Genomic DNA, 26,344 nt, shown 5'->3' with positions numbered 1-26,344 from the left:
GGGTTAGGGGGGGGGGGGGGTGAGCCCAGTCCAGCCAGGCAGAGCTGCTGTGAGTCGTGGGACTGTATCCAGAGGGCAGAGACCCAGACAGTCCGAGACCCAGTCTGAGCGCTGCCTCCGACTCTGCCTTGCAGGCGTTCTCTCTCCCAGACAATCCCCGGACACTCTCCTTCTTTCTCTCCCCACTTCTATATTTTTTTTTAGAGAGCTCTGTTGATGAGCGAAACAAAGCGCCACGCAATCCCAATTCTTCTTCCTCTGTTTTTTGTGTTGCAGGCAGGCTTCCTTGCTTTCTTTCTGTCGCTCAGTCTCTCTGTTCTCAGGCCACTACACAGACTGAAATGGTTTGCAGCTGCTAAAAAAAACCTCACAATTTTTCCTCTCTCTCTCGCTCGCTCACTCAGTCACTCCCCCTTCTCTGTCTCTCTCGCTCACTCACTCGTTTCTTCTGTCTCGCTCTCTCTTTCAAACTGTTTTTGTTTAAATCCAGCTCCGCTGGTTCGGTTTCCTGCTCTGGTATTAAAACACAGGAAGTGCTCCAATCATGCTGGTTTCCTCTCCCGAAAAAAAACATGTGAGAGGGGTGGGGGAGTGAGCTACAGATAGGGAGAGGAAGGAGGGGTGCATGGAGCCAAAGAGAGAGAGGGGGGGGGGGGGGGGGTTTGCTTTTTAAAAATAAATCACGGGATAACGAGAGAAGATTATCCCACGCTAAGCACCCGGCAAATCATCTTTCAAACTGAACGGATAAATAGACTGAGGATAAAATGAAGACTAACACAGGTGAGGGGGTTTGTTGCTAGGCAGGATGGTACTATTTCTCAGTGTTCACAAGCTCAGGAGGAGTGAAAGAGAGACGCTAGTATTGTGAGACTGCTACATTCATCACTGCTTTGTAATCCAGAACTGAATCTCCTGGGCAAATCACCTCCCCCTCAGAGCACAAAAACGCTGTCCGCAGAGAGGCAAATGATACAGAGAAACAGTGAGCGAGAGAAAGAAAGAAGGAAAGAAAGCGGGAGGGATGGAGGGAAGAAGGGGAGGGGAGAGTGATTGAGGGAGGGGAGCTGCTAGCAAGCCAGAAAAAAAAAGAAAAGAGGCTTATCAATAACGGCTTTTGTATTTTCCAAAATAAACAGTCTATATGCACACAAGGAAGTAGAGCCTCTATCTATCCTGTTCTCCCTCTCGTTCCTCTTTTTTTCCAGGTTTCCAAGCAGCCGGTTGCTATTCTCCAGCGTGACAGTGTAAAACAACATGGAGAAGAGACCCAAAAGTGGTCAATATTCACAATCACAGTCTCCACTTCTGCATTCCCGTCTGCCGCTCTAGTGTAACCCAATCCAGCAAGGAGAGGAGTGTGTGTGTGTGTGTGGTGGGGCTCAGGGGCAAAGGAGGCTAGGGGTTACAGAAAAGGGGGCCTCAGGATGCCACACCAAAAATCTACGCACACAGTCGGGGGAATCCAGCAAGCATGACAGCAACCCCTGGTACCAGACAAAAGTGGATTATTTTAACCAATGATGTATATAAACCCTGGATTGCTGATGTATGTATGCTATGTATTGGCCATTGAGTCTTTGAAGCCACCGGTCGGCCATATTGGCTCTCCCCAGTAAGAGCAGTTCTCCATTCCATGAATGTAATTCTTCAATGTTTCAATTAAATGTAAGTATTTTTTTTTGTTGTAGTGGGGACAGTAACATTCGTAATCTCAAATATACTTTATACTTACAAAACATTTTTTTGGAACGGTGGGGAAGTGCCAAGATGGAGGCACAGTGGCTTCAACCCAGCGGCCCCTATCAGTCATCTAGTGTATATATAAATCATTGATTTTAACCAAGTTTGTTTTTCTCCTTGCATCCCTGATACAGTGCCTGTTGTGGTTCAGTTCCTCCTCCTCCACTCGTTCTTCTCTCTTATCCTCCCTTCCCTTTTACAGTTGCTATGACTGTTCGTTTAAAGACCTCTGGCAGAGACAGCAGCCGATGTGAACTCAACTAACGCATGCCTGCCTTCTCCCTCTCGCTCGCTCTGTCGCTCTTTAGTCCACACACATTCTTCACTTGATAGGGGGAGGGAGTTCTCTCTCTCGCTTTCCCTCCCCCCCTCTCTCTGTGGTCTAACTGTTGCTGCGAGCCGCCCGTGGCCTGCATGTCAAACACGCTAAATACTCCACTCTTCCTTTTTAACTCCCTCTCCCCCTTCTCCCCTCTCTCACACCCTCTGTCAGTTGTGGTGCAGCTGTCATGGCTGCGTCCAAGGAAAACGTCTTCATAGAAACAAAAAGGGTTTGTCCCTCCTCTGCTCAGCCTCCCCCCCCCAAAAGCTTCCTCAGTCTCGCGCGACCTCCTACACTGCCCCCGCAGCACAAGCCGCTCCAAATTGAACCGCGCACACATGTAGGCCAGCTACCAGGAGAGCTGGAACGCCAGTGAGGGGAAATGAGCAAGGGATAGAAAGAAAGAGGGAAGAACACAAGGGGGACACAGGAAACATAATACATCAATACTATTATTTATTTTTTACGCCCTCTCTGCTGTCTCCATTTAGATTGTGACGGATTTGATCATTCCATCCTTGACCCCTTTCTTGCAGTCTGTGACCACCCCCCCCCCCCCAACTCCTCTCTTCTAAATTGTCATTCATCCCCCGTTCATTTGGTCTGTCACGGCTGCTTAAATGAGTCACAGTTCTACCTCAGACAGGAAGAGGGAGGGGCGAGCAGGCCCCAAAATCCCCCGGTGAGCTACACACAGTGGGGACTCAAAGCAATGGAATCCATTACCGTTTAGCCGTCAGCCAACAAGGCCATGCTGTAGGTCTCTAGACCATAATGTAGACCGACGACCGTCTCCGCAACGTCAGTAGAGCCGTTTGGTGATATATGCAGGTGTCTACAGGATACTGACAGTATTGACTTTGCTGTGGCTGGTTTACCCACAAGAGAACTCCTGTAGAAATGAAAGTGTGCCCTCTCTCTCGCTCCTTTCCCTGTATTTCTCCCCCTCTCCTTTCCCCCTCTCCCTTTCAACAGAACAATCATATCTCACCATCTATCCATATCACATCTTTTTAAAGCACTGTTGTCATTTAAGGCAATTCTCTCCCCTTTCTCCCTCCCCTCTTTCCATTCCCCCTTCCCTTTGCCTCCTCTCTCTTGCCTCCATTGCCTCTGCCTCTTTCTCACACTCGTATCCAGGCAGCAGGGAAGTGCTCTCCCCCTCGCTCTCCCTCTCAGCAGCAGTTGAATTATTAACTAGCAGCGTTGTACCTGAGCGGCTCAATGTGGCCATTGTCTGCCCCCCCCCACCCTACAGACACAAAGACAAGCATGACAAACCCCCCAGCAACTTTAACCAGGCTGCCACAGTACATATAGTGAATAACAGGCTTGTCAATCAAATGAATACTGGGGGTACAATACTTTTAGGTGTTACAGATTGTTTAACTAAAGTCATGTGGCCAAGTGGACACATATGGTTTCTGAAATGAAGAACTCACACCTTCATACCTGAAAGACGCTGCCAAACTACGGTGTTACGCATCATTAGGGTCTGAATATGGGGCCCGTATGTGAACGTTAAAGTTTTTTCCACATCCTAATCATGGTCAAATTAGAGGTCACATTTCTGCTTTGTTCCCCGTTTCTGTGTTTTGCTAATTAAAAATAGACACGCACACGCTTTCTTCCTCTTTCCAAACAACACCTGTGCTGGGCCCTGCTGTGGCCAGTGAAGAGTGAGTGAGAGGGCCAACTCCCCCCCCACACACACACACACACACACCATTCTACTATCCATGGTATCCCACATTCCCAACTCTGAGTGTATACCGACATCACATACATTCTTCTACGCAGATTATTGGGCTTCTTAATTTGACACATGAATCTAGTTGTGTAGTTTATGTAAAGAAGCAGTGTATTTGTTATGGTTGGGCTGGTAAGTGAGGACAGTGGCGATAAGGGATGAGGAGAGATGTGCTGTGGCATGCCCGTCTAATTCACAACAGCTGAGACAATACAGGACCTCGATAGCAGGGAGAGGGAGAAAGATGTCTCACACACAGACACACACACACAGTGTTTGTGTTCTCACTCAGTGAGCATGGTAGAGGAAGGGTCAATCTGAAATGAATCTGGTGTGATTAGTGAACATTTTGTTAACCTGATCCAATCGACCCTTTAGGACGGAAAATAAACAAAGACAAAAATGAACCAAAAGAGTTGATGAACAAAAGGAGTTAAATCAATAAACAGAAAGTGGAGCCCCACAAAATCAGGCCAGGTCTCTGAAGATGATAAATGAGGAACGCAACCATGCAAGTCCCGGGGAAGATCTACTGGAACACCTCATCGACATGACATCACATTACCAGTAAGTCACGTCCCTTTCAATGTAAACTATCTATCAAAAATTATTCAGGAAAAAGAGCCAATTTCACATTGGGGTTCCCCCCTAATGATTAGGTGAGGGGGGATTAACAAGAACTGAGGGAGTTGTAAACTGATCCAAGAGCTGTGGCTATGGCCCAATCCTACCCGAAGCGTGCACATCAGCTACATCATACCCCCCCCAGAATCCTTTACAGCACGTCTCTGAGGATTTAGTTGGAGGGTGGAGGGAGAGATGAGAGATCTGACACACACCACACGCAGGGACGGGTCTATCTCACCTAGGTTTATATACTATTCAAAATCATTTCAAATACTTTAGCTGGCCTCCATTGAGCTTGCCTGTCGCACTGAACCAATAAGAACGTCCAAAGTCCCAAACCATGCTCACTTAGCACTCCAGGCAGGCTAAAGCAGACGCTCTAAAGAATTTGAACGATTTTAAATAGTATTTGAAACCAGGATGGGGGCCTATGCAGCAGGGGTGAGGACAGCAGAGACGCGAGGGCATGATTTAAGGAAGGATTCCTCATCCGTCACCTCTGTCCCCATTACCAGCCCTACACAGGAATTCCCATTTGTAGTGGGGGGACTTAAAGCTTCACAACACCTCAACTCATCCCTATCCCGCTCCGTAGACTATGTCATCTGCTCTGGGGCAAAGGGACATGCAGTAGAGCCACACCCTGGAGTCTGTGTGTGAGTGTGTCAGAGGATGTTTCTAATTCCAGCCTTTTTCAGGGGGCGTGTCCGGAATCTCAGCTGTCTCCCCACCCTCCACACACATCCTCCCGAGAGACACACACACACACACACCTAGTGGGCACACAAAGCACCCCTAAACACACAAGTGAACTCTGCTGATCACATAAGAGCACATGTACGCAGACAGTATGGCCAGCTATAAAAACATACTTGATAAACAGTCAGACTTGTCCGAACACGGGCCAACACGCCACATGTACGGAGAGCAAGGCCACTTAAAAACACCACCACCCTACCCCTCCCTTTTTCTCTCATCCGCCCCTCCGTCTCTTTATGACTCAATACGACTTCACTAATCTGACAAGATCCTCTTGCACCTTACCCCCTAATCGTTACCACCCCCCCTAATCTCAGGCATGATGACATCATCTCTGTGGATTGGTAGTCTTTTTTCCCTTCAGTCTAAACTGGGGTCTGGTGGGGGGATGGGATGGTGGAGCAGACAGGCTAGTCTGCTTTCAGGGCAGACAGACATGTTTAGGTTTGAAATGACCTGGCGAGATCCATTACAGCCCAGAGAGGAGAGTGGGACGTAGAGGGAGAGGGGGCTTGAGAGGGAGATAGAGAGGAAAGGAGAAGAGGGAGGGGTGAAATGTGGCAAGTGGGCTCCCTGAGTGAATGAAAGAGGATCTTAGGGAAAGGGAAGTCTTGCTTATCCTCATCTGACTCTCTCTCTTTCTACCTCACTCCTCACCACCTCCCTCTCTCTCTCTACCTCTCACTCCTCACCACCTCCCTCTCTTTCTACCTCACTCCTCACCACCTCCCTTTCTCTCTCTCTTTCTACCTCTCCTCCTCACCACCTCCCTCTCTCCCTGTAGACCCCTTCCTATGCACCCAGACTAACTCTTCATGCTCTAGATACAGCGCCGGCTGTACTTTTACAATGTGCCATTATTACTGCTCTTACTACTGGCCGTAGTCAATGCCAGCAATGCCCAGCTTGTGTCTACATTTACACTGGAACATTCCATTAAGCTGTCACCCTTCTCTTTTCCTCTCGCTCGCTAACTGCTATTCAGCTATTCACCGATTTCTCTTTCTCTCTCTCCCCCCTTTCGCTCCTCTCCCTGCTCGTCTTCTGCCAAACATCCATCCCGCTTGCTCTCATTAAGAAGGGGAAAGAAAGGGATGGGGAGAAAGGAGAGAGAGAAAGTAGTGGGGGGGCCAACCACAATATTAATAGTGTCGATAAATCAAGGGAGTACAGAATAAGAGACAGCACAGGGAGGAAGAAGAAAGCTCACCAAGACACCAGCTGAACCAATCAGAAACCAGTGTCCAGTAAGTCTAGCAACACACCCTCCAGTCAGATAAGGCTTGTCCTAAATTTTAAACAGGTTTATAATTATCCCTTTATATTTGATATAATGACAACATAACCAATCATTAACACCATCTTCTTAAAAATGCCACCATCTTAGGGAGCTACTGTATCTAGTGAATAAACAGATAGGAAGGGGGGTGTTGAAAACGTACCGACAGCCCGGTGCTTCTAGTGCAGAGAAGCACAGGAAAAAAATATGTTTCATAGCAATGGACTCAGCCAGAAAGAACTGTCTGTGTTGTATAGTACTCATGAAATATCATTTACCATTTCACAATGAATGGACTCAGCCAGAAAGAACTGTCTGTGTTGTATAGTACTCATGAAATATCATTTACCATTTCACAATGAATGGACTCAGCCAGAAAGAACTGTCTGTGTTGTATAGTACTCATGAAATATCATTTACCATTTCACAATGAATGGACTCAGCCAGAAAGAACGGTCTGTGTTGTATAGTACTCATGAAATATCATTTACCATTTCACAATGAATGGACTCAGCCAGAAAGAACTGTCTGTGTTGTATAGTACTCATGAAATATCATTTACCATTTCACAATGAATGGACTCAGCCAGAAAGAACTGTCTGTGTTGTATAGTACTCATGAAATATCATTTACCATTTCACAATGAATGGACTCAGCCAGAAATAACTGTCTGTGTTGTATAGTACTCATGAAATATCATTTACCATTTCACAATGAATGGACTCAGCCAGAAAGAACTGTCTGTGTTGTATAGTACTCATGAAATATCATTTACCATTTCACAATGAATGGACTCAGCCAGAAAGAACTGTCTGTGTTGTATAGTACTCATGAAATATAATTTACCATTTTACAATGAATGGACTCAGCCAGAAAGAACTGTCTGTGTCGTATAGTACTCATGAAATATCATTTACCATTTCACAATGAATGGACTCAGCCAGAAAGAACTGTCTGTGTCGTATAGTACTCATGAAATATCATTTACCATTTCACAATGAATGGACTCAGCCAGAAAGAACTGTCTGTGTTGTATAGTACTCATGAAATATCATTTACCATTTCACAATGAATGGACTCAGCCAGAAAGAACTGTCTGTGTTGTATAGTACTCATGAAATATCATTTACCATTTCACAATGAATGGACTCAGCCAGAAAGAACTGTCTGTGTTGTATAGTACTCATGAAATATCATTTACCATTTCACAATGAATGGACTCAGCCAGAAAGAACTGTCTGTGTCGTATAGTACTCATGAAATATCATTTACCATTTCACAATGAATGGACTCAGCCAGAAAGAACTGTCTGTGTCGTATAGTACTCATGAAATATCATTTACCATTTCACAATGAATGGAAACCAAAGGAAAGTAGCAGTACAATGGAGTGGCCCTGTTTCTGTTTTGCCATTTCATAGGACACAGCAGATTCCTACGGAACGTTCTACAGCAGATTCCTATTGAGGGGGAAGGAGTAGGCTAATTATTGTGGGCTGGGTTAGCTAACCTGGGATTTCTCCTAGACGGCTGGGGGAGCATCGCTTGAAGAAGAAGAAAAAAAACGTATGGTGTGCGAATCGCTCTGGTATCAAACTTAGCCTGGTGTCCATCACCGTGGTGACAGGCCCTAACGAGTTCCAAGGGCTGGCGCCGGAGCAGTAGGGGGTCAGAAAGGGGGGGGGTTGAGGGAATGTTATAAGAACGTTTAGACGCGAGCGAGTCAGCATGGGCGAAGAAGTGCGTCAGACACTTGAAGTAGAGCAGTGCTGCTGTGACTAAACTCTCGTCTCTGCCTCTAGAACTCAGTCACACCCCCTGTGATGCTCCTATGAATTATAGATCACTCCCTCCTTTCTTGCATATAAGCTCACTCAAGTCCCCTACGGTAACACATACATACCTCAGTCCCCATACCGCTCTTCTGCTCTAAAGGGAGAGCCCCCCCCCCCCCCCCCCCCAGACTGCTCTATAAATACAGCTGAGAGCCAGAGGAATGACTTGAGTTAGGAGAGGGGTCACACTCCATCACAGCCCACTTTAGGAGCGGAGTCAGGGAAGAAACGTCACCCGTCCAGAATCCTGTTTCCGCCAGTGATAATAGAGCAGCATTGAGGGGAAGGGAAGTAGCGAGAGAGCAAAGTTGAAGCTGGAGTTGATTTATAGAAGAGAGGATGCCACGGTACACTTCATACAGTAGGCAGAGTCCCACAGACAGAGAGAGACACGTACTCTCAAGCATCTGCGCTAGAAGAGGCTTAATCCACAAAGTTCAACAACCAAGAAGGGTCAAGTACTTTCCTCTGAGACCTCTCCCAAGAAATGGCTCTTATGTAACTAAAGGCTTTCAGAAGGTTCTGTGTTAGTCATTTTCTTATTTCAATAAGACGCACACATACTGTTGCAGGTCAGAGTCGAGCGCCAGCTGAGAGGTTCTAACAAAATGGCCACCAGAGCAACAACTGTGCAATACTATATACACAATGTCTGCTATATTTCTATGCACGTTTGTTGAATATAATTCAAACCGAAGTACGTCAAACTCAATTCTAGAAGAAATATAGCTTCACAACAACCCTAGCTGAACTGGTTTTAATAAATCCGTAATGCAATGTTTCCCAAATGGTGGCTTGTGGCTAGGTAATACTGGAGCTGTGGCCAGAAACATAGTTTTCCATTCTCTGAGGAGTCAAGACAATTCAGAAGGCTGTTCATTGATGCCGGCACCAAAAACACTTGGGAAAAACATGCCAAGCTCACTTCTAGGAGGCTGTACTACAGTATAACCATAGCTAGCTCTACCCAATTTACCAATCTCGGAAGACATGCCCAAAGATATGACACAATAGCGCAGAACAAAAACTTTACAATAGAGTAGCCATAGAATGATCATTATTTCCAGGCCTGGATGAAGTCAATATGGCCGGCGGCCCACCCATCACGGATCATTGACCTGAACGGGATTGTCCATTCTAGTCAATACATTTCAGTAGTAGCACATTCATATTCCCAACCATAAACATCAAACTTGTTCTTACCTTGAACTCGTGCAGCTGCTGCTTGATGGTCTCCACCTCCGTCCCCACCACGCCCTGCGAGTTCAGCCCTTCCTCTGCCCGTCCCAGGAGCCCTTGCAGCTCCGCCACCTGGGCGTAGAATTCTCCCACCTTCTCGGCAGCTGCCTCGATCTGCTCCAGTCTGGCCTGGCCCCTCTCGGCCAGCTTCCCAGCCTGGCGGCTCAGAGCCTCAGTCTCTCTCCTCAGGGCGAGGAGATCGGGAGACGAGCCCTCTCGGCGGAGCATGGCGGTGCAGTCGCCCCCGTGACCTTCAAGCTCCGACCTCAACGTGGCCAGGCGAGCCAGGAAAGTGCGGACGGCATCCGCCTGCGAGGCGAGCGAGTCGGCATCGCGCCCCACGGGGCTCAGCGAGTCCAGCTCGTCGTCCAGGTCGGCCAGGCGGGAGAAGAGGTCGCGTACCGAGGACTGGACTTCCCCCACACCCTGGAGACGGGACTCCAGGGTGGAACAGCACTTTTCAATCTAGAGGGGGGAGGGAGGGAAGGGGGAGAAGGAGGGAGATAGAGTTAATAATGTTAACAAGTTGAAAGAGGCATGGTGCCTTGCTGATGTAATAATATGATATAAATAGCGGGACAAATCATGCTTCATGATTCAACCTAGTTCATGTATCCTAGCTCTCTGCTTAGATTCCTAGCTTTCTCATGAGCAATGTGGAGGAAAGGAATGTGATCAGAGCGGTGAGATAAGCGACAGACTTATCTTATCAATAATGGTCAAATGTAATGACTTCTGACCATGTATCTGATTAAATACCATACTGATTTGTACCAGTCTATAAGTAACTATCTATGGCACATTTGGGAATTATACATACAGTGCCTTCAGTAAGTATTCATACCACTTGACTTATCCCACAATTTGCAGTGTTACAGCCTGAATTCAAAATTGATTAAATATATGTTTGTCACCCATCTACACACAATACCCCATAATGACAAAAGTGAAAACATGTTTAAAAATGCTAGAAAATGTATTGAAAATTAAATACAGAAATATTTAATTGACTATTTTTAATATTTAAAGTATTCCCTTTGCAAATTCAACTCAGGTTCATCCAATTTCCTTTCATCATCCATGAGATGTCACTTCAACTTGGAGTCCACTTGTGACCGATGTTTTGACATGATTTTAGAAAGAAACACACCTGTCTATATAAGGGCCCACAGTTGACAGTGTACAGTATGTCAGAGCAGAAACTACACCACGAAGTCCAAGGAACTGTCTGTAGATCACCGAGATATAATTGTGATGAGGCATATATCTGAGGAAGGGTAAAAAAAAAACTATTTGAAGAGTATTGAAAGTTTCCAAGAGCACAGTGGTCTCCATCATTCGGAAATGTAAAGAATATGGAACTACCCAGACTCTGCCTAGAGCTGGCCGTACGACCAAACTGAGCAACCGGTCAAGAAGGACCTTGGTCAGGGAGAAGACCAAGAACCCAATGACCTCTGACAGAACTACTTGGCTGGAGTTTGCAAAAAGATACGTGAAATACCGATTATAAAGCAAACGATTCTGTGGTCTGATGAGACAAAAATGTAACTAATTTGGCCTGAATGCCAAGCGCAATGTCTGGAGAAAACCAGGCACAGCTCATCACAAGTCCAACACCATCCCTACCATGAAGCATGGCGGTGGCAGCATAATGCTATGGGGATGCTTTACAGCAGCAGGGACTGGGAGACTGGTAAGGATAGAGGGAACAGTAAATGGAGCCAAACACAGGAAAACCCTTGATGAGAACCTGCTTCAGAGTGCAAACGACTTTAGAAGGTGGTGAAGATTTACATTCCAACAGGACAATTAGCCAAAGCAATGGCTTCAGAACAAAAATGTGAAAGTCCTTCAGTGGCCCAGGCAGAGGCCATACTTGTATCCCATAGAAAATCTGTGAAAAGACTTGAAGATTGCTGTTCACAGCCGCTCCCCATCTAACTTAACAAAGCTTGAGAGAATCTGCAAGGAAGAACGGGGGATAAAATCCCCAAATCCAGATGTGCAAAGCTGATACAACATACCCAAGACGACTCAAAGCTGTAATCGCCATCAAAGGTGCTTCTACAAAAGTATTGACTCGGGTGTGAACACCTATTTAAAAATGAGCTCTTTCTGTATTTCATCGTCAATAGATTAGCAAACATTTCTTAAAACAGGTTTTCACTTAGTCGTTGTGAGGTACTGTGAGACTTTTATTGAATCCATTTTGAATTCAGGCTGTAACAACAAAATGTGGAATAAGTCTAGGGTTATGACTACTTTCTGAAGGCACTGTATCACTATACAGAACAATGCTCTTGACTCATTGGTTTACATTTCAGTAAAGTGATTCAATGGTCTGAAGTTTCCTATCTGTACAATGACCATATAAGATCACTGGAACGCCGAATACTTGAACTCCTCTGTCAGCTTAAACACGTTCTGTTCTCCGTCTCAATTCACACACACATGCACATGCATACATGCTCACACACACGCTCACTCCCACACACACACACGCATACGCTCACTGACGACACACAAAGCCTTCACACCCTCGCACACAATGACCTTTGCTAAAACTAGCTCCTCTGTTGTATCAGCCACACTCCAGGCTGAATAGATTGGCTGTGTTACAATACTCATAAATGGCTTCCTTTCATTGACTCCTTTCCTTATATGTCCACTAATGTAATTGTAAAGGATGACGTAATTGTAAAAGATGAGTAAAAGTCCAACAAACCCAAACAAATGCTTTCAAAAGAGGAAAGGCTGTTGAAGAGTAGTGAGACACCCTTATTGTTTTTGAGTGCATGATATTTTTCAAAACTGCTTCATTTCTGGAACATTCTTCTATTGAACAGAATACAGGCCTCCATCTTTCATCTGAGTGTCTATGAAATAGTTGTACTTTTTATATATGAAATACAGTTTATACTAAATTTCTCACACATCTTCTCACCTTTTCGCTGACGTCTCCAAACTCTCTGTCTGTGTCTCGGGCCTGCTGCTCCAGCCGCTGTCCTCCCTCTCCGCCGCCCCCTGCTGTGTGGGGTGCGTCCTGCACCAGCCCCTGGGCCAGATCTCTCAGGTAGGCCACCTGTGGCTGCAGCGAGTGCAGCGTCTCCTGCTGGCTCCTCAGCCGCTCCAGGCTCTTGTTGCTGCACGCCTGTGGGCCCAGCGCCTCCTGCACCTCGATCTGATGCCGCGCCGCCTCCAGCCTCCTCTCCACCGCCTGCCGCCCGTCCTCGAACTCCTTCAGTCGATCCGCTAACTCTTCCAGTTGGGAAACACAGTTCTGGAGTTTTTCTGCCAGCCCGTCGACTCTACGGTTGAGTTGGGCTTTCTCGTCGCGTATGTCTTCCTCTCCGACGCGGCAGTGTTCCAGGAGTTGGTCGGCCGCGGTGTTTAAACCCTCCAGGAGGGGGCGATGGTGCTCCAGGTCTAACCCCAGCTGCCTGGCCTTCTGCAAGGCCTCGTCCAGGGCCACTGGGTCAAGGGAGGGCTGGATGTCAGCTTCCCGCTTCTCGCACTCTGTCACCCAGGGCGTGAGCTTGGCGCGCTGTTGCTGGTAACTCTCGGCCTTGGTCAGGGCGGTTTTCAGCCGGTTCTGGCGTTCCACAATGCACTGATTAAGCTCATCCCAGTCCTGGCGTAGGTTGGCGAGCCGGGACTGTAAGGCTGATCGTTCTTCGCCGCCGGCGGGTAGCTTGGCGAGCAGGGAGGCCCCCTCGGCCTGGATGAGCTCGTAGGGGCCACGTTGGCTGGCCACCCCGCGATGAAGCTCGTCTTGCTGGGCAAGCAGGGTCCGGATAGCCTCGGGCTGGCAGGGGAGGGAGTTGGCGGTAGAGTCTCTTTGACCACCCTGGTTGTCCAACCAGCTCCGCAGCTCCTCGAACATCTGCTGGAACTGCTGGGTGCTGGAGAGAGCAGCTTGGAGCTGGGACAGACTGTCAGCTGAGGAGAGGAACAGAGGATTTGAACGCTATTCATTTACAGATGTTTTGATGAAGAACATTTAACCAGATGGACTAGCTACCTAGGTCTGAAAGAGGTTTTAGCGCTGGATTCAAAACCTAGACAACTAGCCACAAAGAGACCAAAAACCCCAGAATATAGCCTCCACCACATACAAATACTACTGAAGCCAACAGAGATTCATACAAACAGAATTAAGATGAACACCATAGACAATACAGAAGACTCACTGGCCCTCTCCTCCAGGCTCCTCAGCGGGCTCCTCACGCTCTCCAGCCTCTTCTTCAGCTCCTCTCTCAGGTAAGGTTCAACCACGATGGCGCTCAGCTCGCCGCACAGCTTCTCCGCCTCGCCCAGCTCATCCCTCCTCTGCTCCAGCTCAGAGCGGATCTCGCCTGTCTCCTGCAGACGCCGTTTCAGGGCATCAGGCTGGGCACTGAGCGAGGCCTGGCCGTCCAGCCGCTCGCCTAGCGCCCCCACACTGACCGAAAGGTCCTTCAGCAGGGCCTGGTATCGCTCGCTGGTGCCCTGGGCCAGGTCGATGTCCTCCGAGCGCCGGGACAGACGTTGAGTGAGGTCGTCCCACTGCTGAGAGATGGAGCCCAGCTCGGACCGGACCTCCGCTAGGTCCATGGCATCCTGCGGGGAGGAGTCGCCACCAGACGGTGAAAGGATGCCCTCGGCCGCCTGGGTGAGTTGGTCAAACTGGGGCCGGCGGGTGTCAAACTCACGCAGCATGAACTGTTTGAGGGCGGAGGGAAAGGAAAGAGGAGGAGTCAGAACCTTATCTGTCAATCAGGAATAATCTCTACATTTTGGCTAGTACAATTTATCACTAATCAATCAGAATGCTGTTGGTAATCGTTTATGCCGATTCAAGAACAGAATTGGCAAGATGTGGACAATCTATTGTGATATTCTTTTTCATTATTTTGCATGTGTTCAACATAGAGGACCTTAACTATGTACCTGGGCTTGTTGTTTCTGGGTGTTCAGCATGTTGGGGTCGATGCTCAGGGGTCCCAGCACACTCATCATCAGCTCCTTCTCTCTGAGCCATGGCCCCAACTGACTGGCTGCTGTGGCAAAGCTGCCCAGCCTATCAGCACAGGTCTCCAGTTCCGTCTGCCTCTGTACTGCCGTCTCATTGGCCTTTGCCCAGCGGGAGTCTAAGTAAATAGTAAGTGAACGTTGGAGTGAAAAACCATAGCAACTATTACTTATATTAAAAAATGACTAACAAATAGTGGAGAACGATCACAGTGAAACTGATGGGTTCCATGAGTGACTGAATAAACATTATGATTATAGACACAGTTATTATTTTGACTTGCAATGTCCACAAACTATTTTTTTCATTCTGCCTCTGTACGCTTTCCTCATGACTCATACACTGGGTATCCAGCAGAGAGAGAGTCTTGGATCCACATGGCTTTGAAATAAGGCCCTGCGTGAATTGTGTTGAAAGGAACACGGCAGAGCTCCCATCTTCAAAACCACAGGGCGATATCAGGTCAGGGTAAAGATATCAAGTATTTTTATAGCTTTGACTTGGAGTCATCCCATTCATTTGCTACCTAAAAATGTTTCACTTTGCTGAGGCAACTCATTAAATCTCAAATAACTACTACATTAGCCTGTCTTCTTATCCTCTGAAATGTACAGTACCATATGCTCCTTAAACAGATTCATCAACCATTCAAAATGGCTGGCTCTATTAATTATTTGATTCAGGGCCTACTGGTTCCTTATGTTAGAAAGTGTCCCGTACCCCACAACTATTCAAAATGGCCGACCAAATTCATCCATTCCAGTACCACTCACCGATCTCCTTAATTTGTTGTCTCCAGGTGTCTGCCTCTGGGGAGTCTGGGTTGTCTGCTATCAGCTTCTCCAGGGTGCTCTTCAGCTCCTCCACCTTCCCAGAATGCTCTGCCAGCTCAGACAGTAAGGCCTAAAGTATAGAGAAAGAAGAGCATATCAGTATGTTGGCTACAAAAAGACAAGGATAAGCATTTAGAACGGAAGCAAGAGAGTGTAAAATGTTTATGTCAGCTAGGGGGTGATAACACTGATTTTCCAAAGTAGCATTGTTGACCAACTAGCAGAGACATAATACACCCCGATATTGACTGTGGTTTGACCCAAGTCCACACACTCACCTTGTTCTCCTGGGCCTGGGCGCGTACCAACTCAGGTTTGGAGGGGGAGGTGGTAGTCTGGCCCAGGTGCAGGCTGTTCTCCCGGTCTCCCAGCCAGCGGCTGAGCTCCTCGGTACCCTGGCTGGCCTTCTGTCTGAGCTCCAGAGAAGCCTCCTGGTTCCGCCGTCTGTTCTTCAGTTCCCCTCCCAGCTCCTCGTAACGACCGCTCACTTCCGCCACCGCCACCTGCATCTCTGTCAGGTCTGAGAGAAAGAAGGAGGAGGACAATCTATCAAAATAAATCTAAACACATTTAATGGGTATGGTGTTTTGGTAATTGCTATGGAGTCACGTGGTGATATGGTGTGTGGTCCTCACACTACCAGGCAGTTTATTAGGCAACAGATGAAGTAAGTGATGAACTTCACAGGGTGGTGAAAGTGCACGGTGATGATCTTGATGCTCCTTTCCAATAAATATCGAGGGTCTTATACTGGTGACATGACGATCGATGTTTGACAAATTAATATAATTGGCCTTTTGTCCATAACAATCTCATCATGTAGTCTATACCCGCACTGTATCTACGAGCTGTTGGCTAGAGCGCACGTGGCAATATCAGAGTGGCCACATTTGCTATATAACGCAACATTTCTTGTGACAAAACCAGCAGTAGAGTTGAAAATGCGATTCGGTACATGGGAATTGAACCACAATAAAGTTCTGTTTATGTGCACTACGTTATCACGCACGGACTTTCATCCGCGAGAAGTCAATTTGATAGAAACATCTCTGGTGGGGAAAACGCATATTGTTTTTATGCAGATTTGTTGAAAACCTGGGTCGCCAGCAGGATGGAAACCTAGCTACCGAAGGACTTTGGGTCGACGTTATTAACCCAGAGGGACAGAATATTAGTGACAACAAACATTTGCAATGGTGTTAAGACACTGCAGTAGCACACATACTGTAAGAAGCTCACAGACAGAAGACAGACAGAAAATGGATGCACGGTAAGCATTATTGGGAGCGAGCGAGCAGATTGTACGCCAAGCAGTGACGCTCACAGCAGTAAGCACCGGAGAGCATCTCATATGAGGAAGGAGTCCAGAGACGATTGGGTTTTGGATAAGGGAGTGAGGGTGAGCTCACCTTTGCATGTGTGAATGCCATTGACCCTGCTGGGGCTGTCTGCACCATTGATCTGGGGAACACCTGGGAGAGAGACACACTACACTCAGACGACTACACACATTGCAACAGACACTAACACACATTCGCGGACAGTCCAACATAAACACTGATAAGCATATAACACGCTCAGTCTCTGGGTTTTCACACGCTGTACACATAGACAGTTTTGCATGGACATGTTTGGCACTTAAAAGATAGCATATCCTCACAGTACACGCACACATTGATAGCATAGACTTCAACACACACAATACACACCTCACAGACAGAGCTTGGATGAACTAGGACATGCAGGTAGCAGGGGACACATGTAGGCAGTTGATTCCCCATTCCCCTTACCTGTCTTGGCCTGGGGGGCTGTGATGTTGATGATGAGGGTCTCCAGTTCTGACCCAGTCTTGTTCAGCTCCTGAACCCGAACCCCCTGGGCCTCCCAGTCTCTCAGTAAGTCCTTAGTAAAAAAAAAAAAAATGTCTGAAAGTAATTAATGGCCTTATATAATTCCTCAATGAATAATCACAAGGACATGTCGTTCTGAATCACTATCATGCTTTGGAACGTATTTATCAACACACTACGAAATCGAGCAATACCTTAGAATGAGTGAAATATGATTCAGTGATTGACTGAGGATTCTGTACGTGGCGTGAGTGTGATTAAACCAGGTACGAATGAAAAAAGGGCACACACACACACACACCTCGAGCTGCTGCACTCTCCTCTGCAGGGCCTCTGCGTTGAGGTTGGCCTCTTTGGGAGGCAGCTGCTCCTGTGTTGTGTGGAGCCAGCTGAGGAGGGAGCCAGAGAGAGACCGGAAGTGGCCCAACCGCTGCTCACAACTCTGCATGGCGTTGTTCCTGGAGAGGGAAGGAGAAGGATAAGAGATGGGGGAAGATGAGGGGATGGCGAGAGAAACCAGATTGAAAAGAAAAGAGAGACCAAAAGAGAGCGATGTAGGGATAGACATTGAGAAAGTGGGTGAAAAACAAAAAGGGAGGAGAGATCATTTTAATTCAAGCCCACTATCATGTCCATATAAAACACACAACCATCCCATTAAAATCACACGCTCCATGGCACAAAAAGAGAGAGTTACGCAGTCAAGGATAAACCAGTATCTTGACCGTATTCGCCCAAGGCTATAGTCTCCTTAGCCTTGACCCCTGCTTTGTACTTGTTCTGCCCCAATCGCAGCTGCTTTCAAAACACTGCACTGACTGCGGTGCACACAGACAAAACAATCGTGACATAACAGTCTGGGTCATTGAAAGTGTTTTATTTATGCTTCGTTCACAGCCTGTAAGTGAGAGCCTCTTTTGTATGTCTGATAAATGGACACTGAACTGTGCCCACCAAGGCTTATTTTAGTAACCGCTGACCACATTCACTCCTGCGCCATCAGCTAACACTGTCCACCCCCACACCATTGTTGGCAACACACAGCGTTAAGAGACATCCCACACAGGCCTAATCCCTCACTACATGTTAGGTTCAAAGTAAATAACTCAGGGACACTAGAGAAATTTAACCAAGTTGAATCATTCCCCAGAGGTTCTGTACAGCTGAAATCAGACCGCTAAACATTTCAGACATCACAGTTTATATGCATCCTACTTAAGACACTCCTCCCTTACAGTTTATGGCTCCACAGGAAAGAAGGTAACCAGATACCAAACCTGATGACTCCCTTAAAGGGAACTGACCTCACCCCCCTGACCTCAACCCCTTCTTCACCTAATCCACAGATATCCACCCGTCTCGCCTATATCAACACATCGCTCTCCTCCAACAAACACATTCCAAAGCCTTCTGGCTTTTTACAAACTCTTTCTATTCAAGGCTTTGTCTCTGTCATGTATTTAATATCTCAATGTTCAAAGTTTAGCCGATTCCAACAATGTATAAGCTTTTGCGATCTTTTGCTAGACGAACGGACAGTCCAATGGTATTTATAAGAGGCCTGACGTAGAAATAGAAACACTAGAAGGGGGCATTGCCAGTCATTCTATTTCTTGTGGCATGTCACAAGTGTGGTTAAGCTAAGCAGGGCGACATGGCAACTGGTAACTGCCATACAGGAAGTTTCATTTTGTTGTTGTCATTTAGCAGACACTCTTACAGGAGCAATTAGGATTAAGTGCCTTGCTCAAGGGCACAGTTCCCCTCTAGTCGACTATGGGATTCGAACCAGCAACCTTGGTTACAAGCCCAATGCTCTTAACCGCTAAGCTACCTGCCACACCAGTGGATGAATTTGTATGGCATTAGCGTGAAGAGAAATGCCATGAGTGTCATATTTCAGACTGTAATGGTGGCAGCAATGTGACAGTGCGTGGTCTTATTGTGCTGTACCCATCTCCCCCTAGTGGGTTTGGCGCTGCACTACAAGCATACGTGCACCTAGAGACCTTTAAATAGATTCCGACGTGTGAGTCTTTGCTTTGTGTATTGTAGGGCAGGGCTTACCTACAGTGAACTACAAAGCTTATACACAGGGCTTTACTTTGTGTTGCATGGGATTTGGCTCAGCGTTTCTCTGAGGCAGTGCTGCTTACCTTTCAGTGATGTTGGATTCCAGTCGGGCAAACTCATCGGACACCTCTCTGACATTGTCCAGTAGGGTCTGTGTGCTGGTCAGGGCCTTGGCTTGGCTGAGGTCTGTCCCCAGCTGGCAGAATGACTTCAGTTGACCTGCCTCCTGCTCCTGCTCCGCTCTCACCTCCTGTAGTAGTAAGGTAGACACAGATGTGTTATCTGAAGCCGACCCTCCCCGAAAACCCTCTGCCTTCTTCCACTTCTCTGTTCAAAGATATCTATGGTTCTTTAGTATTATTTATCATCCCCATCCTCTCACCTCAATGGCCTGTAACACTGATATATACGGTTCTGCACCTCTATCCTCCTACCACCTCTTCATATCTATGGTCTGTCAGACTATCTATGGTTCTGGAACACTTTAAGGGACCACAATGGAAATTTTTACCATCCCACCCCTCTTACCTCAATGGTCTGTCTGTAGTCCTCCACACTGCGGTCAGGCTGTCCCGCGGGGCTCAAAGCTCTCAGCCTGGTCTGAGTAAAACCCTGCAGGTCCGTACTCAGTCTCTCATAGTTCTCCAGCTTGGGCAGGAGCCCCCGGAGCTCAGCCTCCCTCTCGGCCTGCTTGGCCTGTGCCGCGGCGTAGTGCTGGCTCAGGCGCTCTAGTGACCCCTGGAGCCCGGAGGCCGTGGAGGCGTCAGAGCTCTGGAGCAGTTTGGAGACCGAGTCGCAGGTGGCTTCCACACTGCCCTGTCTGGATAACAGCTCCTGGCGTAGTTTCTGGAACAGAGGGGAAGTGGGTTAAAAGAAGCTCATGTAACACAACTGCAAAGAGGAAGTGTGTATTAGATGTGAAGGCAACATTTTTTAAATAATAGTCTGTAAGGTAAAAAAAAAATATAGATAATTCTCATAAACAGTATTACAGCAGCTGCAGGTTATTCCATTGTGGACCTGTATTTCTACTATGGTACCTGATTCTGTGTGAGGGCGTCCTGGACAGCCTGGGCGGTGGGTTGGACGGGCCCGGGGGTCAGCAGTAGGCCGTCCAGCCAGGCTAGCAAGCCCTTCAGCCCCTCCTGGACACTGACCGACTGGGCTACGGACGTCTGGAGCTGCTCAGCTCGCTCGGACACGGACTCAGACAGAGAGCTGAACCTCTTCTCCAGACCATCTGGCTCAGAGAGAGGAAGGATGAGAGAATGCCAGGGTGATTACTTTTCTCCATTACGATATAGACTCGTTTGTTTAGGGGGATGGATTTTAAAAAGACATCAACAGAGATGGTGGTGTTCAGTAAGACAAGTAGATACACTGCAGGATCTATGAGGATGCGAAGGGATGAATAAGATATAACAATACAGAAGGTTATGATTGGCAGAACAATAGATACACACTACCGTTCAGAAGTTTGGGGTCACTTAGAAATGTCCTAGTTTTCCATGAAAACATACATGAAATGAGTTGCAAAATGAATAGGAAATATAGTCAAGACATTGACAAGGTTGTAAATAATGATTTTTCATTGAAATAATAATTGTGTCCGTCAAACTTTGCTTTCATCAAATAATCCTCCATTTGCAGCAACTACAGCCTTGCAGACCTTGGGCATTCTACTTGTCAATTTGTTGAGGTAATCTGAAGAGATTTCACCCCATGCTTCCTGATGCACCTCCCATTGGATTGTTGGATTGGCTTGATGGGCACTTCTTACGTACCATACGGTCAAGCTGCTCCCACAACAGCTCAATAGGGTTGAGATCCGGTGACAGTGCTGGCCACTCCATTATAGACAGAATACCAGCTGACTGCTTCTTCCCTAAATAGTTATTGCATAGTTTGGAGCTCTGCTTTGGGTCATTGTACTGTTGGAGGAAATTGGCTCCAGTTATGCGGTGTCCACATGGTATGGCATGGCGTTGCAAAATGGAGTGATAGCCTTCCTTCTTCAAGATCCTTTTTACCCTGTACAAATCTCCCACTTTACTATCACCAAAGCGCCCCCAGATCATCACATTGCCTCCACCATGCTTGACAGAGGGTGTGAAGCACTCCTCCAGCATCTTCATTTTTTCTGCGTCTCACGAATGTTATTTTTTATGATCCCAACACCTCAAACTTAACTTCGTCTGTCCATAACACTTTTTACCAATCTTCCTCCGTCCAGTGTCTGTGGACTTTTTTACCAATCTTAATCTTTTCTTTATATTGGCCAGTCTGAGATATGGCTTTTTCTTTGCAACTCTGCCTAGACGGCCGGAATCCTGGAGTCGCCTCTTCACTGTTGACGTTGAGACCGGTGTTTTGCGGGTACTATTTAATGAAACTGTCAGTTGTGAGGCATCTGTTTCTCAAACTAGACACTCTAATGTACTTGTCCTCTTGCTCAGTTGTGCACCGGGGCCTCCCACTCCTCTTTCTATTCTGGTTAGAGCCAGTTTGCCCTGTTCTGTGAAGGGAGTAGTACACAGCGCTGTATGAGATCTTCAGTATCTTGGCAATTTCTCGCATGGAATAGACATAATTTCCCAGAACAAGAATAGACAGACGAGTTTCAGAAGAAAGTTATTTGTTTCTGGCCATTTTGAGCGTGTAATCGAACCCACAAATGCTGATGCTCCAGAAACTCAACTAGTCTAAAGAAGACCAGTTATATGCTTCTTTAATCAGAACAACAGTTTCCAGCTGTGCTAACATAATTGCAAAAGGGTTTTCTAATGATCAATTAGCCTTTTAAAATGATAAACTTGGATTAGCTAACAACGTGCCATTGGAATACAGGAGTGATGGTTGCTGTTAATGGGCCTCTGTAGGCCTACGTAGATATTCCATTAAAAACCTGCCGTTTCCAGCTACAATAGTCATTTACAGCATTAACAATGCCTACACAGTATTTCTGATCAATTTGATGTTATTTTCTTTCAAAAACAAGGACATTTCTAAGTGACCCCAAACTTTTGAACGGTGGTGTAGTTGTGAGCTTGTGTACCTGCAGTGCTGATGATCTCGGCAGCTCTGAGAGTGGGGGACTCCTGTGTGTTAGCCAGCTCTCTGCCTGCCCTCCTCACCTTCTCCAACTGGACTGACCGCTCCGCCAGCTCATCCTGCAACAGCTGACCAGAACACAGGGAGAGAGGGGGAAGAAAAAGAACAGAAAAGGGGGAAAAGGAGGAGACATGTTGAGGTGCAGGGAATGGAAAACAGAGTTCTACCCTCTCCTCGCAAAGATTGAGGCGCTGATAATGTCGCCTCGTTCAGTCACATGTACATACTGTATAAAATAATTCTGCACACCCCATCTATTTCTATGCTCTCTCTCACCTGTACGGCCCGCAGGGTGTTCTGTAGTGTCTGTGTGTCCGTCTCTCCGCTGGGTCCGGTTATACTCTGGTTCTGCTCCTGGGTGCTGAGCCAGGTGTGGAGCGACACAGCCTCGTCCTGGTACTGCTGGTAGCGTTCCAACAGACCCGACAGACGCCCCCCCAGATCTGACGACTGGAAAAGGAGGGGGGCGGGGAGTAAGCATAGATCAAAAAAAGATGAACTATGAAAGTAGAGCAATATTGAATATCTTTACACACAGCCTCAACTATGGTTATGGCTATATTATTGATTATTATATATTGTAGTTATATAAAGAGAATGTAAAATAATGAATAAGGCTTATATTTCAAAGGGACCTTGACTGAATATAGTGAGTCTTTCAACACAATCCCTGCCATTGTGGATATGCTCCTAGTATGTATTGGTACACCAAGCACAGTGGTAATGAAGAATACAATCCCCCTACTCTATATGAGACCCACCTTGGTGTGCAGTGCGGTGTAACGGTGGTTGGCGTCCTGTAACTTGTCCGTGACCAGCTGCTTCGTCTCCTCCAGGGCTGGGTCAGACCCTCCTACCTTCTCCAGAGCCCCCTGGACAGAGTCCAGCACCTTCTGACCCGAGATGGACACGAAGCGCAGGTCTGCCTTGTGGCAGATCACATCCTCCGCCAGCTGGAAGACAACAGGTTCCAGGTCAGTTCGATACAGTCAAGAATGTGTTCAGTTCCAAAGTTTGAAACAGTAAACTTAGTGTCTTTAGTATCATGACTGTGTGTATACAGCTGACAGTAGGAGTGAATATTGCTACCAACTGCCAATATAAACCCTGAACTATTGTTACAGTAAGCCTATATTCTTGCATCTTGATAATGTAAACCATCTCTCTCTGGCTATGCAATGTAGCTTTCTCTCTAACTCACACTAGTCTAAAACAACATGTACCTTCTTGTGCTCTTCCAGTCTCCCCTTCAGGCCCTGTGCGTCCGTCTCTCCTTCCCCTAAGGAACCCAGCTCCCCCTCACTCTGTTCCAGCCAGGTCCCCAGGCCCCCGTGCTCCTGGAGGAACTTGGCCAGCTCGTCCTTAAGGGCCTCAGAGCGCCTCAGCCTCTCCTGGCAGGCTCGCAGCTTCTCCTGGTGTTGGGTCTGGAGCTGGTCTAGCTGGTCCCGCAGACGCTGTTTCTCCTCGGCTGGCACGGCCGAGTCGGGCTGGTCCAGGAGGGATCGAGCGTTCTGGGACACCTGCATCAGCTGGGCCTGCTGGGCCTGGAGCTGCTGGAGCTCCGTCTGTAGAGGGGTTAAAGATCAAAGATCATAATGGGTCAGAGAGAGCCAAACGGTAGGGCTCATCTCACATAGTCTGGAAAGGAGATGAGAGGAAGGATGCAAGTTGACTGTCATTCAATAACCTCTGCCAAGCACCTAAAAAGGCGGTTTTAGAACCCTTTTCTGAAGCATTACGTTTCATAGTGCATTTAGTTGTATACCACAACATGAACAAACGTTCCTTTTGTAAATAAGCAGCAAGGAGAATGTCTGACCTGGAGCATGTCGCTGTGTGATTGTAGTCTTCCCTCTGGCGAGGAGGGGTGGTCAGTAACAGTCATGCCAGTTCCTATTCTCCCAGGCTGGTTCAGGGAGGAGAGCTCCTCCAGCAGCGAGTCGATCTGACACCGGGTCTCCTGCAGCTCCTCTACTGCCTTGGCCTATAGGGGAAGAGAATAGAGGGGAAACGTGATCAAGCAGCACAGATCGCGGTCAGTGTATATTTCTACCAATGAAAGTGCAGTCAGGGAAAGAAAGGCCCTTCACCATAATTGACACAGAAAAGGAAAGAGCTTTTCCTCTGGTTTAATTGCCAGCAGCATTCCACCCTGCATACCACTGCTGGCTTGCTTCTGAAGCTAAGCAGGGTTGGTACTGGTCAGTTCCTGGATGGGAGACCAGATGCTGCTGGAAGTGGTGTTAGAGGGTCAGTAGAAGGCACTCTTTCCTCTGGTCTAAAAAAATATCCCAATGCCCCAGGCATTGCCCTGTGTAGGGTGAGGTCTTTCGGATGGGACGTTAAACGGGTGTCCTGACTCTCTGAGGTCATTAAAGATCCCATGGCACTTATTGTAAGAGTAGGGGTGTTAACCCCGGTGTCCTGGCTAAATTCCCAATCTGGCCCTCAAACCATCACGGTCACCTAATCATCCCCAGTTTACAATTGGCTCATTAATCCCCTGTAACTATTCCTCAGGTCGTTACTGCAAATGAGAATGTGTTCTCAGTCAACTTACCTGGTAAAATAACAGATAAAATAAAAACACTGTAGCTATTTCCATAGTCATTTTTCAGTACTCAAAACAGTATCCATAAAGATACACATCTTGGACCTTATAGACGGCAATAATAAAATCTACGTGCTGTGTTAGACAGCAGCGCTGCTACTTTAGGCTTACCCGCTGTGTGTTCTGTTGGACGGTGGTGCTGATGGCCGTGTCCAGCTGGGCCAGGGAGGAGTCGGCCGTGTCGGTTAGGGCACTGTACTGCTCCTTCATACGGGACAGTGCCCCCTGGAGGTTGGCCCTGTCCTCTGGACTCAGGCTGTCACCGTGCTCCGCCAGGAACTCCTCCACCGAGCGGATGGTCTCCGCCACGCCCTCGCCTCTGGTCTGCAGGTCCTTCTGTACTTCCTGGGGGAGGGGGAGAGAGAGAGGGGGGGTCAGATATAGAGAGGTTACAGGTAGTGTGGCATATTCCCCTGGAGCAGGCCATACAAAACTGCATGTGAAGAGAAAGGAGAATACATGCACAGTGTTAAGACGCTCCAACAGTTTGAACGCAGCCTAGCTCCTATAACTGTGGGTCCTCAAAGAGACCTAGCAAGGTCAGAACCAGGCTACATTAGAAGTCTGGGAGCAACTAAAACAACACAGGCGTTATCTCCTTTCTTGAGCATTGGATGTGAAAAAAAAAACGGCAGCGTTTTCCCTCACCTTTAGCTCGTTTTGTTTCTGCTGCAGCACATTCACGTCACCCGACTCTGCTCCCGCTCTTTGATTGGCCAGCACGCTGGCAGCTCCAGCCAACCACATTGTAAGGCCTTCCAATCTCTGTGAGCACTCTGCTTTGTGCTGCTGCACCACCTGGAGAGCCACGGACGACGGTAGACAGAGAAAAATGTAGGCAGAGAGAGAGTGAGACAAGTAATATTGCACGTTTTGCTAATGAACAGTGGTCAGTCCACGAGTTTGAATCAGACCCCTATTGTCATTTTCCACTCAGCTGAGCAGGAGCACACAAAAAGCAGATCTTTCTACATTTCTCTTCAACACCCATTCACACTTCCATGAAGTGCAACGCTTGCCTGTTTCTAAACCCTTTAAAATGTCATTTATATGTGTCACACTTTGCCAGACGTCGAGCATGATGTGTCCAGAATTCACACAGCCAGCCAGACAGATCGATAGATACGGACACAGCATCATCAACAGGTCAGTCGAGCCAAAACAACAACAATAACACAAAGACAATCAAACGAAACAGTGTCCTCGTTTGCCCCTTTGTTCCTTCCTCCCCATGTCGTACAACAGGGGAGAAGAGGACAAAAGGAAAGCGTTCTAGCCACAGCAAGGCTTCTCGGATTT

The 26,344-nt window shown here is 47.4% G+C and overlaps 1 protein-coding gene across 20 annotated transcripts in view; it reads right to left on the bottom strand.

Annotated features, from left to right (window-relative positions):
- LOC139391751 (microtubule-actin cross-linking factor 1, isoforms 1/2/3/4/5-like) overlaps positions 1–26,344 on the bottom strand; it is a 228,335-nt gene that overhangs the window by 55,293 nt on the left and 146,698 nt on the right. For 17 of the 20 annotated variants that reach the window (XM_071139264.1, XM_071139276.1, XM_071139260.1 and 14 more), the window contains 19 exons: positions 25,694–25,843; positions 25,157–25,390; positions 24,254–24,418; positions 23,658–23,999; positions 23,196–23,387; positions 22,711–22,884; positions 22,379–22,502; positions 20,364–20,563; positions 19,852–20,169; positions 19,407–19,573; positions 17,552–17,708; positions 17,191–17,302; positions 16,810–16,872; positions 15,679–15,920; positions 15,341–15,470; positions 14,486–14,685; positions 13,747–14,257; positions 12,501–13,495; positions 9,518–10,018 (listed from right to left, as the gene is read on the bottom strand). In XM_071139264.1, the coding sequence (XP_070995365.1) occupies positions 9,518–10,018; positions 12,501–13,495; positions 13,747–14,257; positions 14,486–14,685; positions 15,341–15,470; positions 15,679–15,920; positions 16,810–16,872; positions 17,191–17,302; positions 17,552–17,708; positions 19,407–19,573; positions 19,852–20,169; positions 20,364–20,563; positions 22,379–22,502; positions 22,711–22,884; positions 23,196–23,387; positions 23,658–23,999; positions 24,254–24,418; positions 25,157–25,390; positions 25,694–25,843 (4,977 nt within the window). The remainder of the gene's footprint in view (positions 1–9,517; positions 10,019–12,500; positions 13,496–13,746; positions 14,258–14,485; positions 14,686–15,340; positions 15,471–15,678; positions 15,921–16,809; positions 16,873–17,190; positions 17,303–17,551; positions 17,709–19,406; positions 19,574–19,851; positions 20,170–20,363; positions 20,564–22,378; positions 22,503–22,710; positions 22,885–23,195; positions 23,388–23,657; positions 24,000–24,253; positions 24,419–25,156; positions 25,391–25,693; positions 25,844–26,344) is intronic. The other 3 variants (XM_071139271.1, XM_071139279.1, XM_071139262.1) reach the window with 2 other exon arrangements.

This window comes from Oncorhynchus clarkii, chromosome 32 (genome assembly GCF_045791955.1).
Source record: "Oncorhynchus clarkii lewisi isolate Uvic-CL-2024 chromosome 32, UVic_Ocla_1.0, whole genome shotgun sequence".
NCBI classification, from domain to species: domain Eukaryota; kingdom Metazoa; phylum Chordata; class Actinopteri; order Salmoniformes; family Salmonidae; genus Oncorhynchus; species Oncorhynchus clarkii.
Note: the sequence above shows the minus strand (reverse complement) of the source record. Positions and strands in the feature narration are given on the sequence as shown.